Raw genomic sequence first — 13,368 nt, 5'->3', positions numbered from 1 at the left:
TTGATGAACTCACGACACCAACCCGTTGTCAGACCACTGAGTAAAAACACCAACACAGACGGCGATAGCCGTCCTTCTTCTGTTCCCAGCAGTCTGGAGCAGTTCAATCCAACGCGACTTGGAGTTTTCAATCTCCATCTTGAGCTGGGCAGAGATCTCGAGGAACTCCGCATTCACGAAGGCGGAGTTGCGGTCTCCTTCGGCATGATACATGACAAGGATATCGAAAGCCTCCTCACCGCGATCTTTCGATAAGAGCCACCGAGGAGACTCGGGAACGAACCAGATGAAAATGAGCTTGAGGATTGAGGGTGCACCTGCAGAATTGAGGGAATCCTCCAGCCCCAGCCATTGAGCATAATATGGGTTCCAAGTGTAACACCTGCAGCCATTATGGCGCCGATAAACCAAGACGTGTTAAAGAGACCGGTAATAACTGCGCGCTCGCGAGGGTAGGTTAACTCGGCTAAGAGCTGTGAAGCGCCTGAAACGGCGAATGGGATACTGGTGCCGAGAATAGGTCGGGATGCAAGAAACATGCCGACTATAGCAGAAGTCAGTGCTGGCATTCAGCAAAGAGAGAGGGAGTGGGGGAACCAACCATTCTGAGATGCAAACTGCAGGATGACGCCGATGAGGAGGATAATAGAACCGAATGTGTCGCTATGCTTGCGGCCAAACCAATCGTTGACGTACGGGATTACGGGCAAAATGAAGAGACCTCCGATATTATAGGATGCATTGAGCACGCCGAGGAGTGCCCCATTAGGGGCGTTAAAACCTGTAGTTGATAGCTGTAACCATTAGCTGGGAGGTCACGGCGTCGAGCGTTTGACTCACAGGTCTGCCATGAAGGAACAGCCTGCAACCCGTTCAGAACAGAGCCGTATCCAGTGGTCATCCCGACGCCGAGTGCTGCAGGGATAAGGCAGAGGTACAGAAAGCTCAGGTTTGGCTTCTTATACCATGGTATATTGTCAGCCTCTAGGAGGCGAATGATCTCAGATTGCCCTGCGAGCTGCTTTGCGTCGGTTCGAACACTCATAGTTGCTGGCTAGGTCCAAGGCCATGGTATGATGCATATGAGGATCCATGGCACTTAAGTATCACGGAATAGATGATCCTCACGTGTTTCTGATGGGATCTCGATCCTTCGACCAAAAGCCCCGAAACCTCCGAGGCGGAAGAAACACCAAATTTCTCCTTCGCATTCCACCAACACCCCACATGTTGTCCCACAGCCCTACTTCCCAGACCAGTCTGCACCGAGCCTGTGATCGCTGTCGGCGGAAGAAAGCCCGAGTAAGTGAAACTGTCCAGTGCCTAGTGGCAACACTACTCATGCAGCTGCATCGTCAAGTGTGACTCCATAGACTACTCGTGCACGGGATGTCGTGCAGCTGGCCAGGCTTGCACTTTCGACATCGCCCCTGGTAAACGAGGACCCAAGGGAAAACCCAGGCTTCGCAATCATGAATCTCGAGAGGAGACGTCCTATATCTCCCCGGTCGTTCATACCGCCGAACCTTCTCCTTCCTCGACAACGCTCGATCGATATCGGGCTCTGGCAAACGCCGTCGCTCATGCATCCTCATTCTCGACCTCGCTTGAAGTTGTGGTCCGAAAATGTGCTGATCTCTTTTTCGAGTACATTGTTCCCTTCAACATGTCAGTGCACGAACCTAGTTTCCGCCATTTGGTGAACCAAATTCTGGAAACCTCGCCACCTGGGGCCTCGCTCTCTCCGTCCGGCTTTTCTATCATCACTGCAGTCTGCGCTAAGGTTTGTCTATTCATGCCTTCGGACCTCTTTCCCCTTGGAGAATGTCTCGGAGACGTTTTCCTCAAGGCCTCGCGCAGCTGTCTTGCCAGCTATCTCGATGCCGACCTCGAGAATCCCTGTGCCGATTCTATCACTATTCGATACCTCCACTCCAACTGCCTCCACATCAGCGCACGGCCAAAGGTAGCATGGCATTCCTTCGGGGAGGCGGTTCGATTGATACTGCAAATGCGCCTCTATGATGAAGATTCGTATGCCGCACTACCGTTGATCGAAGAAGAGAAGCGTCGAAATGCCTTTTGGCAGCTCTATACCGGTGACAAGTCGTTGGCCGTGCTCCGGTCTATGCCAATCACAATCCATGAGTACACGTTTGAGCAGGGCATTACGACTGCCTATCCATCATGCGACCAGAACAAGTGCGTTTCCGCTGTATGTGACAGTGGCCATTTCCACTGACAACATTCGTAGGTTGATCACAGGCTTTAACGCTGGCACAAAACTTTGGAGATACGCAGCAGACCTATTACTACAGATGAGAATGATAAGCACAAGCCAGGCTCTCGGTCCAGGCTTGCCGCACACATCTCTGACGCCACTTGACTATACGACTCTCGGTGATCTCTACGTTCGATTTGCGACCTGTCTTGACGATCTGCTACCTCATCTTCTCCCGGATGGTATTACGCCACTTTCTGGAAGCAATGGAACTACCGCGAATAACGGATTCACCGTCCAGGTAGCAGATCTCCACGTAACATATCACTGTTTGAGAATGCACCTTACGATGGCGCTCGAGAAGATCGGATTCTTTTCCTACACAGGACATCCAAACGACATGCTTGTGCTCCGAAAGACAGAAATTGCGGGAGACATGGTCCGTCTCCTACAGAGACTACCGTTCTGGTCCTTACAGGTCAACGGGGAACCGTGCGTGCGTGCAGTATCCACCCCCCGGACTTACGTCTAACCTGATAAGAGCTAACAATTCACTTCCCAATTCTAGACGGAAAAGATTCGGCTGGTCGGTACGAGCTTGCTCGCCATAATACAAGAGCCGTCGTCTTCGCATCTGGGGACAAGAGCTCGTCGCGATTTCGCAGTGCTCCTCGATATCTTGTCACAGCTTGATTCTAAAGCGTCGGATACTTTGCGGCGAGAGCTCTTATAAGGTGACGGTTCCTATTTCTATATGTGATTATCTTCTAAACTCGGGTCATCCTTTTACTTCTGGTTCTGCCTACGCTTCTCGAATGTTTCTTTCAAGTAGTAGGCCGAGCTTTTCGGGGTTCTATTGAGAGTGTCGAAATCTACGTGGGACAATCCCGTAACGTGGACCGTAGCCGGAGGACCATTCTAGAGGGAACTCATTAGTTTGAAGGTTTTTGAAACAAAGGACCGCCAAAGGAGAAAGACCAAGATAGATACTTACCGTAATTATCCATCAAAGACCAGGCGTAGTATCCCTCCACCTTGACACCATCCTCATAGATAGCCTGAGAGATAGAATCAAGATATAGACCGAAATATCGCTGACGGAACTCATCATTTGGAGCGATCTTAAGATCAGCCTCACCAGGGCAAGGGCAGCCAATCTCCGTGATCAGATGGTCTCTCATATTTGATACGTTTCACTATCTGCTATAGAGTAGATTTTTACACAATGTACGCTGCCATAGTTTCTTGGGCTCTTTTTATGGAGTATTCACATGATCCTGCAAACACGATTACCATGTAGTGAGACCTTTTGGGCCCTTCAGATTCACTTCTTGCTTCGGGTCTTCGAAAGCAGGGTCAGGATACTAAAGACACAAGAAGCTTGAGGGAAGAGAAGAACTTCACTAATCAACCATTCCAGCTACAACCTTCCTTTGACGATTGCAAACATGAGCGAAAATTGTCATACGAGTCGGAATCCATTGCGCATGAGTAGGCAAGATACCCACAATAAGGGGCGTCATAGTGAAAAACAGTTTGTCGAACCAACGCGGATGAGACAGAGATGAGGGGGAAAAAGGCACTGAGGATGATGCTCTTCATTTCAAAGTATTTGAGAAATCGATAGATCTTGCAAGTTTGGTGGTTTGAACAGATTGTTGGAGTTAGAAGTGAACAACAGACTTGTCCGGGGGATGAAGCGACTCATAAATATTACTGTCCAGCCAGGCGTTTGCCATCCTGAGAGTAGAAAAGAAGAAGAAAAAACCTTATCTTTGTAGCAGGATCATTGACTATAGGACCGCCAATAACCTTTGATCGTGGTAATATAGCGACGTCAATGGTGACGCGGACGCAACATATCCAGCTGCCACGGGGGAATGCGAATGCAGCTATCAAACTCGTACGTCGGATACATACGGCGCATGGTGTCTATGGGTTAGACAGTCAACGGTTGGCACCTCAAACTGGCTCAGCTATGAAGCTTAATTCGGCTTGATAGTTCGCAAAAGCTTTACCTATGTCTGGATTTGTTTGTACACACTATGCGGAGTCCCCTGATATCGATTAAAGATGTCTGTGGGTCTGGTCTTAACCCATTTTCGAAGAAAGAGTGGTATGCGCTCTCACCAAAATTGAAGGGTAAGAAGTCTTGAGGTCATGGCTGTTAATCAAATCTTGGGATGACCCCATGGTGATCTGACTGGAACCGTGGTTCACAAGTGGAAGAGCTGGAAAGCTATGACGGTTCAATCCGATAACATACTAGCTCCACTGGAGAACATATCCATGCCAACTGTAGGGGATGCAGGTCATTGATTGCCCAAGAAGGTTTGAAACTATGTAATCGTCTCAATGCTAGGTTCTTCCCAATGCATGAACGCAGCTAAACATCCTCTGCGTAGGAGGCACTGGCAACTTCGCAGAGCGGGAATTGCCCATCATTCTATGGGATGATGGCAGGATTCATGAGCAAGGAAAGTCAGTCAAATCGTCTGTAGCATTAAAGCTAATAATGTCATGACCAGCCCAAGGGATATTGTTTCGAAGTCATCCCGTGGAAGGTTGTTCCGATGGCTCAGGCTATACAGTGAAATTGACCGTCTGTCAAACAATTACAAGCGAGGTTTCGGTCTATATCTATGTATCTGGTATTTCATATCGTAGGGTTACTTATATAACAATGGCAGCTCCTGCTAATCCACGCCTAGACACCATTTCAAGCGGTCATAAACAAAGAAGCTGATTGCCACCGTTGGCACGTCTTTGATATACCCGATCGTCAACCCTACATAGAATCCACGTATCCCTCTTTCTGCGAAGATCATTCGAGCCGTATCCGGAATTCTCCCCTGGCTGCTGACCTGCATGCGTCGCCGGATAATCTCGAGGGGATAACAGAAGGTCTGCGCCGCCAGACCTGCCAGTGCGCCAGACAAGAGCTCCGCAGAGGCAGTCAGTCGAACCTGTTTGGTTGATCCAGGCGGAGTTTGTTCGGGCGCCGCAAGAGCCATATATGACGCCAGCGCAGGAGACCGGAACCAGTCTCCGATCAAGTCATGAGCGAAGAACGACATTCCGGCATAGGGCACAATCCCTAAGAGCGCCGGTACATATCCGCGGTAGAAGTTCGTGACCGCAGGATATGACCTCGGTCCACCGGTTAGGTAGATTTGGTTACAGATAGCAGCCAACGACGTGCGCTGACTCTGCACGGCCAGGTTCACTCGAATCAGTTCGAATGGGTACGTGCAGGTAGTTGAGATCGCCCCTGCTAAACTGCCCGAGATGAAGCGATGGAGGGGAGTGTCCTGATCGGGGGCTGGGCTCAGGGCGTTTCGGAATTGGTCGTATGCAAGAAAGTTGATGGCAGCGTAGGGAAATATGCGAAGTAGCATGAGCGAATGACCTTGAAAAAGCGCCTGGATCCCGTAGGACTTGCGGATGATCTGAATTGCTTCAAGCACGCCCAACCGGCGAGCTGCATGATGAGCGAAGCCAGGCTGAGAGGTTTGAAAGAGAACTTTTACTCGCTCTAGCGGCGCAACTACTGTTTTTGCCTTATTGGTCGCCAGGTGTCTGTCAGCTGCGGTGAACGTGGCTCATCCCTTGTTTGTCCCCGGAGAAGAGATCCGGGCTTACCGTGCATCCGGCCAGCCCTCCTGCCAATCCTTTTCGCCACAGTTGGCTGGTGTTATCACGTTCCGCCGGTAGATCTTCTTGGAGCATGCTGTTAGCAATTCTCCCCGTTGGGGCGGGACTTCCACGTTGGTTGAACACCAGGGGGTCAAATAGCCAGCACTGGCTTAATGTCCGGAAACGGCATCCGTGGGTTTGTTCACATTCCAGAGGTCCCACATTGCCAGGGCTCATCAGCACACATGGACACAAAGAAAGAAAAAGATGATCAGGGTGTCGTATATAATCTTATTGGAGAAGAAGTTGCATTTGTTTGCGCTTCGATGAGAAAAGCTCTCCTATGTCAAACAGTAGGGGTCTAATATACTATTAATCGCATATGATTTTGTTAGTAGCCTTTTAAGACCGTCTAAGCAGACAAGAACTCTCCGAGGCTCCTGCTGTATAATTATTTTCCAATTAATCTACTTTACAACAACATGAAGGTAATTTCCTTAATTCCAATCTTATCATAGCGCCAAGTCGGAAATTATCGTCACGCTAGGCAATGCACTCATCAGCCTCAGATATCTCATAGCTAGGGGCTTCCCAAAACAAGCATAGAAATTTTCGACTATTGATGGATGTGGAGAAAAGCTGCAAGCTCCTCAGCTGTGCCCCATCCATAAACCAGTGGACCGCAACACTGACTGCTACCAGGGACCCGGTTCACATCTTGACCAAGAATCCCTTCATTTTGAAGAATTGCACCTGAGATGAAATGTGCGACCAATATGGCGAGAGATAGAATGCGATTAAGAAAGCTAAAAAGAACAAGTCTGGAAGAAATGATGATTATGAGTTGATGACGGCCTCAAGAAAAAGACAAGATGACTGAAGCCATGAAATGATATGTAGGTCAAAGATAGGGAGTAAGTAAAGATATTCAACGAATATCGCCATGAGAGGTTTTTTTTTTTTTTTTTTTTTTTTTCGCGGCGGATATAAATCCTTCTTAGCTTCAGCATACGATCCAGAAACGTAACTAACTTGAGCAAACGTGATGTGCCACGTTCTGTAAACTGGTGTATGTTTGTATGTTCCACATCGCAACGTAGGTTGGGTATGACAGGTAGACATGTACCAAACATAGGTAGGAAGAAAAGCCGTATAGTGCCCCCAGGTCAGATCAATGACCAGATCAATCAAACAAGAGCTCTGTATGTTTGTTTAATATATCGGGATTGTTCAACAGCACCCTGGCGAAGATTAGCCTCTTCTGTCTTCTCTAAGTACGAAGTACCACAGTCAAACGACATACCAGGAAGTAGGAAGCAATAATCTTGCCATGATGATACATCCAGCACTCATCCCCTCTTCCTCGCCGTCCGAGATCTCCTACTCCTCCTCCTCCTCCTCCTCCTCCTCCTCCTCCTCTCCCGAGTCCTTCGCTTGCTTGTCCCGCATTGCCCAGTCGGCAGCACACAGCGTCGAAAATACGACCATGGTATCCAAAACGACCAGTTTGGATGGACTGGCCGGTGCAACAAAAACAGTGGACGTTGTAGCATGGTAGCCGAGGGATGAGCATTATCACCAGTAACACCCAACGTCCGCTTGTCCCATCCTACGATGACCATTGGGTGCGTACGGGACGACACACAGGATGCCCTTGGAATCCCGGCCACTGACATTGGCTGCACTAGGTATGTACCTGCACGAGGCAGAACCCTCGTCGAACACGCAGGCAGCGGCGGATGTCTGGTCGATCCTGCGGATGGAAATACTGGCACCATTCGACACCGCATCGTGGGCTGCAGACGCCGTCAGGGCCGTGTCGAGTCTTTTCCTTTTGCGCTGCAATTGAAACAGACTTATCTCTTGCAAAGGAGTCGTCCCTATACGTGGTGTCTCCACTGGCCTTAAGGCATAGATACATTTGGCTGCAAACCTGGCATGGCCCATACTATGCTGGAAGAAATTCTCGCGGAATTCATTGGGGAGAGTCAGGCGCTGTCGATTCCTTGGTCTCAGGGAATTTCGAAGAATGTTGTTAGTTGTTAGTTAGACCATAGTACTTCTTGGGTCCGTCAACATGGTCTGAGGTAGTCCGGTACATGAACATACTTTTGAAAAAGAAAAAGAAAAAAAAGAAACGAATCAGTCTCAACAATGCGGGTGATAAGGTTCTCTAACATCTCAATGTCCGAAAACCCAGAGAAACACCCATGAAGCTGTTGGGAATCACCTTTCGCTGATAACATCTGCAAATTGTGCCATTAATTCCTGTCGTTTCCGTCCACATGCTCGTCTGCTGGGCCCTCGGTAACAGCCAGAGCTAAGGGATATAGATCCTGGAGAATCGCGATATCGCGGACCATCTAATATCTGCTCCATGCTAGGTAGGTAGCCTTGTCCGTACTCGCACCCATGCGTTCATGAGATTTCCAGTGGACATAGAAGCCTTACAGCGCGAAATCAACAACTGTCTTGCTTTTGGTTTTACCCCCTTTGAGTCAGCCGTGACGGGTGCCCTAAGATAATTGGGCATACGTAATATCTGAACTGCACCGTATGCACAGCACCGTATGTTCATCAGACCTTGTCTGCTGATATCTTGTGAACCCTAGTGTCCAGCTTGAATTCGAAATCACCACCTCGTACCATAGAGAGTAATCTGCCAATGATAGGGTGAACTGGATTTGTCAGACCCGGGTTTCTTTGGTAGTGCACTGAGCAATAAACTCAAGGCACGCGTAGGTTCGACTCCTAGTCGTCAAGGGCAATAGAAGGGTCATTTGAGATCTTTTCGGCTTCTGTAGCTCCCGTAGATATCTTAGGGGATTATCTGGGCTAGTTTTCGAGAGGAAATTGTTCACTGACGGTCGACTAGCTGTGCAAGCTCTTTGGGAAATCATAACGACGGCCATTTTGAGGGATTTGCGAGAATCTTTGAAGAAGGATATATCTTCAAACTAGAAACCCTCCTCGTCTAGTTACTCTTCTGTGGTATCCGCGGCGCCGCATAATGCAGCAACCCTATGAAGGATCCACTGCATTTCAAGTAGTTCGACCGATGGTAGTTGCATGGCCACTAGACCAGGTATTGTCCTAGCCAGAAGGTAGTCGTAATTGATTACGATTTCCTGATGTTTTCGTGTTGAAATCAACCCATCAACAAGCATCTTAACGTCTTCTTCTGGAGCGATTGTTCGCCATAAGACCGCAGGATAAAGAGTGGTTGGCCCTTCCAGATCTACACTCCGTCGAGCGGTCTGTTCTCTGTGGTAACCGATTTGGCTTGTGCAGAGGCATGCCTATACCCCGTAGAAGCATTTAATCTGGGTAGGTGGAATGCTGATATCAGAAACCACCTACCCAGATAGCGATCTTTGTGAGCGAACTACAATCGACTGTCTCCGAGGGGATAGCCCCAGGTAGATTCTTCTTGGAATATAATTAAATCGAACACGCTTTTTGATCTGCAAGCATCATTAGACTCCATATCGTACTCAGAGGCATCATATCCATGTAAAAGGAAAAATAAAGAGCAAACTAACCAAATACCCAGTCTCTCAAACGGACAGAAAGATCCAACCATCCCCTCTACCATGGCACATCTAAAAGCAGATCCCGCTCTGCTTAGGACTTGGAAAGCTGTATTTGGAGAGCTGGAGAACCTTCGCCGATTTATGGAACTTCCCTCCTCTTCTCTTCAGTCTTTCTGATTGTCGTGACCTGCAACGTCTCATTATGTTTTCTCAACATCTGAATGGTTCTTAGTCCATTTTGAAGACATTCTCATGAAGCGGGCGTATGCATGCTCTATGCTTTGGGCATCAATACTTGGGATTAAATTGTATCAAGGAATGTGTATCAAGGGTCTTTTAGAGGTCTGTTCTTAGGAACGTGGTTTGACGAAGTAGTATGATGGACGTTGATAGTAGGTAGAGAGGTAGAATATGGACTGTAGATGAGATACAGTGGGAGAGGGCAGTTCTACAAGGCTATCGGTGAAGACGGGAGACATTCACCCAATCCAGCTATCTCCTTGACTATATTCCGTAGATATTCACAGATCATCAGGTGGATCGCTATACACCTACGGCACTAGACCCGACATCAGATGAATGGACAGACGGACGTAAGAAACAATCTTCTCAAACCAGATATATACAGTCGTAAATCGTTCGAACATCTCTCATCGATAAGCAATGACAGATGTAGACATATGCATACAGATGCAAGCTTCGCCAAAGGAAATCCAATGAGATCCAACAAACAAAAACAAAAACACATGGTATCGTACTCAAGAACACTAGAAGACGAAAAAGTCTTGCGTGAGTGGCAGGGTTTCTGCCGGTAGGGCGTCGCAGAGCATGCCGTCCGCTTCGACAACGTAGCTTTCCGGGTCAACATGCATCTTCGGCATGGCGTCGTTGTGCTTCATATCGGATTTGCTGACATTTCGGCAGTTCTTGACTGCTTCGATGCGTTTCTTGATGCCGTATGACTGCACCGTGCCGGAGTCGATGGAGGCCTGCGAGACCCACATGACGGAGAGGCTGGGGACGTTGGCCTGGACAAGTCAGATACAGCTCGATCAAACGAGGAAAACATATACTTACCCCGAATTGAGGTCGCATGATAACCGGTTCGATGGTGGGGATGGAACCATTAGGATCACCCTGTTGAGGTTAGACAATTCTCGATATGAGTTTAAGTGGACTCACCATCTGCGACGCTACAATCATTCCACTCTTCATAATCATGGAAGGCTTGGTGCCGAACGAGCTGGGATGCCACAATACCAAATCGGCCAGCTTGCCAACTTCAACACTTCCGGTCAAGTGTGACATGCCCTGAGCAATGGCAGGGTTGATGGTATATTTGCTGACGTATCTCTTGACACGGAAGTTGTCTGCACCAGTACCCTCATCTTCTTTCAGCGGACCCCGCTGCTCCTTGTTCTTGTGGGCGGTGTTCCACGTCCGCAAGATAACCTCGCCACAGCGGCCCATGGCCTGAGAATCGGAAGACATCATACTGATCGCTCCAATGTCGTGAAGAACGTCCTCGGCAGCGATGGTTTCGGCGCGGATACGGCTCTCAGCGAAGGCCACATCCTCGGCAATGTTTTTGGACAGATGGTGACACACCATCAGCATATCCAAATGTTCATCCAGCGTGTTCATCGTGAAGGGTCGGGTAGGGTTAGTACTACTGGGAAGCACGTTGGGATGTTCGACCACGGAAATGATGTCAGGGGCGTGGCCACCACCGGCTCCCTCGGTGTGATACGTGTGGATGGTGCGGTTCTTGAAAGCAGCGATCGTCTGCTCCACGAATCCAGACTCGTTCAGCGTGTCGGTGTGAATCATGCACTGCACATCATACTGATCGCACATGTCTAGGCAGGTGTCGATGGCGGCAGGCGTGGAACCCCAATCCTCGTGCAACTTCAGACCGGCAGCGCCGGCTTTGATCTGCTCCACAATGCTTTGTCCGCCGCAATCGTTTCCTTTTCCGGTAATACCAATGTTGAGGGGAATGCTGTCGCACGCTTGGATCATCTGTCGCATGTGAGTGGGTCCCGGGGTGCAGGTAGTCGCGTTGGTACCGGTCGAGGGTCCAGTGCCACCACCCAGGAAGGTGGTGATTCCCGAAGCAAGCGCTTCATCCGCCTGTTGGGGGCAGATGAAGTGGATGTGAGTGTCAAAACCACCCGAGGTCACGATCTTGTTTTCACCGGCCACCACATCCGTGGAGGAGCCCACAATCATGTCGGGATGAACCCCATCCATCATATCAGGGTTACCAGCTTTGCCAATTCCAGTGATGATACCGTTCTTAATACCAATGTCCGCCTTGTAGATGCCAGTCCAATCGATGATCAGCGCGTTCGTGATGACGGTGTCCAAGCAGTGTTCGGAGGACTTTTCGGAGGACTGCCCCATACCCTCACGAAGACTCTTGCCACCGCCGAAACTGCACTCATCACCATACGAGGCGTAGTCCTTTTCAACCTTGACCCAGAGGTTTGTCAATCCCAGTCGGACCAAATCACCCGTAGTAGGCCCGAACATTCGCGCATAGGCTTCCCGGTCCATCGTGTAGGGGCTAACGAGTGCGGTATCGGCCGTCGGGTCGGGGATATGAGCGAAACCTCCGGCCTGCAGTCGAAGCATGATATCCTCCGCTCGGCTGAAATCGACCTTGCCCGAGGCCAGGAAATTGCCTCCCTTGATAATCTGGTTACCAGCGATCTGCACGAGGGTGACGGTTTTGGTGTCGCCGGGTTCGAATCGCACCGACGTTCCGGCGGGGATATCAAGACGGTAGCCATAGGCACGGAGGCGGTCGAAATGCAGTTGCGGGTTCGTTTCGATGAAATGGTAATGCGATCCCACCTACAATCACAGATATTCCAGTCAGCCAAACCCCCGGTTTGCACCCGTAGAAATCCAAGGAAAAACACTCACCTGAATGGGCCGATCACCCCTACTCATGACCTTCAGCTTGATGCGTGTCCGTCCCTCGTTCAAAGTAATGCGCTCATCCTTCACGGGTATAATCGCACCGGGCATTTTTTCGGGTTGGAAATCATCGGGGTTGATCTCCGGGAACGCATCGGTCGGCGGAATAGGAAGAAAGCTGCCATACAGCGCCTTCTCCAAGTCACCTTCATCGCTACTGATGGGATGGTGAACCGTCACCAGATAGGTTCCGGTCGGGAAGGTTCCTTCGACCTGCAGTTCCACGAGAGTCGATGGCACAGAAGGGAGGACATGTCGGCGACCGAGCATGGTTTTGCCGATGGACATGAGATCGGCCACGGAATAGAGGCCATCTCGGATCAGCTAATATGCATCGTAGGCGGGTCAGCGACAGATCGGTCCGAAGCGGAGAACTCAAACCAGAACTCAACCGGGGAGAAGGGCATCTTCAATGCGTACCTCGTGCAGATTCGACGAGATGAGGGCGACGGCTTCGGCATGGTTCAGTCGCACACCACGTGCCAGACGACGTTGGGCGAGGAAGCCCAAGTGCGAGATGGTGAGCTTGTCAAGCTGCAGCAAGCAAATGAGCGATCAGCACTGTTTCACACGTCTCCAGGTCAATCCTTGTTCGTTACGTACCTCCTTGGGGATGAGGTGCATCGTTGACGGCGGTCAACAGGCGCTGCCCCAATTATATTTCTCTTGGCCTGCGAATCAGGGATGCGGGACTTGAGCCGATCGGAGAGCCAAGAGAATCAAATTTCAGTAGGGTAGGCTGTGTGGCGAATATTATACTCCGATGGGAGCTCTAGAAGCCGAGATGAAACGAAGGGCTGAATAGACGGGCAAAAAGATCGAGGAGACGATCAAGAAGAGGCATGGGGGACTGACGAGGGGGGATTTAAAAAAAGAAGCCACGCGAGAGGAAGCGTAGGCGAAGGTCGGATGCTGCGGTGGGGAAGAAGGACGAGAGTTGGCCGACGTGATAAACGGGCGTTGATAAGGGCCGCGCGGCCTATCGCAGTTGGC

At 49.8% G+C, this 13,368-nt stretch overlaps 4 protein-coding genes across 4 annotated transcripts; 1 reads left to right on the top strand and 3 right to left on the bottom strand.

Annotated features, from left to right (window-relative positions):
• Window positions 1–9: 9 nt before the first annotated feature.
• LDX57_000351 (uncharacterized protein) lies at window positions 10–1,045 on the bottom strand (the record flags this gene model as incomplete). Its single annotated transcript, XM_046081999.1, has 4 exons — window positions 10–317; window positions 383–544; window positions 602–781; window positions 841–1,045. 4 exons carry the CDS (start codon window positions 1,043–1,045, stop codon window positions 10–12), a joined length of 855 nt encoding a protein of 284 aa, XP_045937956.1.
• Window positions 1,046–1,666: 621 nt separating this feature from the next.
• LDX57_000350 (transcription factor domain-containing protein) lies at window positions 1,667–2,954 on the top strand (the record flags this gene model as incomplete). The annotated part of the gene is made up of 3 exons (XM_046081998.1): window positions 1,667–2,202; window positions 2,255–2,717; window positions 2,790–2,954. The coding sequence occupies 3 exons, from the start codon at window positions 1,667–1,669 to the stop codon at window positions 2,952–2,954; spliced, it is 1,164 nt and encodes a 387-aa protein (XP_045937955.1).
• A 1,963-nt stretch (window positions 2,955–4,917) lies between these two features.
• Window positions 4,918–5,950, bottom strand: LEU5_1 (coenzyme A transporter; the record flags this gene model as incomplete). The annotated part of the gene is made up of 2 exons (XM_046081997.1): window positions 4,918–5,781; window positions 5,864–5,950. 2 exons carry the CDS (start codon window positions 5,948–5,950, stop codon window positions 4,918–4,920), a joined length of 951 nt encoding a protein of 316 aa, XP_045937954.1.
• Window positions 5,951–9,788: 3,838 nt separating this feature from the next.
• On the bottom strand, window positions 9,789–13,367 carry URE1 (urease Ure). The gene is made up of 5 exons (XM_046081996.1): window positions 12,979–13,367; window positions 12,796–12,909; window positions 12,322–12,699; window positions 10,573–12,249; window positions 9,789–10,527 (listed from the first exon to the last, which is right to left on the bottom strand). Exons 1-5 carry the CDS (start codon window positions 12,997–12,999, stop codon window positions 10,252–10,254), a joined length of 2,466 nt encoding a protein of 821 aa, XP_045937953.1. The 5' UTR covers window positions 13,000–13,367; the 3' UTR covers window positions 9,789–10,251.
• Window position 13,368: the final 1 nt, after the last annotated feature.

Source organism: Aspergillus melleus (assembly GCF_016097325.1).
Source record: "Aspergillus melleus strain CBS 546.65 chromosome Unknown contig1, whole genome shotgun sequence".
Lineage (NCBI taxonomy): Eukaryota > Fungi > Ascomycota > Eurotiomycetes > Eurotiales > Aspergillaceae > Aspergillus > Aspergillus melleus.
This window is presented reverse-complemented; position numbering and strand designations above follow the sequence as displayed.

Excerpts from the sequence above, each read along its gene's own strand:
- URE1 (XM_046081996.1), bottom strand. The coding sequence starts at position 12,999 with ATGCACCTCATCCCCAAGGAG. Across the intron at positions 12,250-12,321 it reads GGGGTGATCGGCCCATTCAG|GTGGGATCGCATTACCATTT; the intron begins GTGAGTGTTTTT and ends CTGTGATTGTAG. Across the intron at positions 10,528-10,572 it reads TGATTGTAGCGTCGCAGATG|GGTGATCCTAATGGTTCCAT; the intron begins GTGAGTCCACTT and ends TAACCTCAACAG.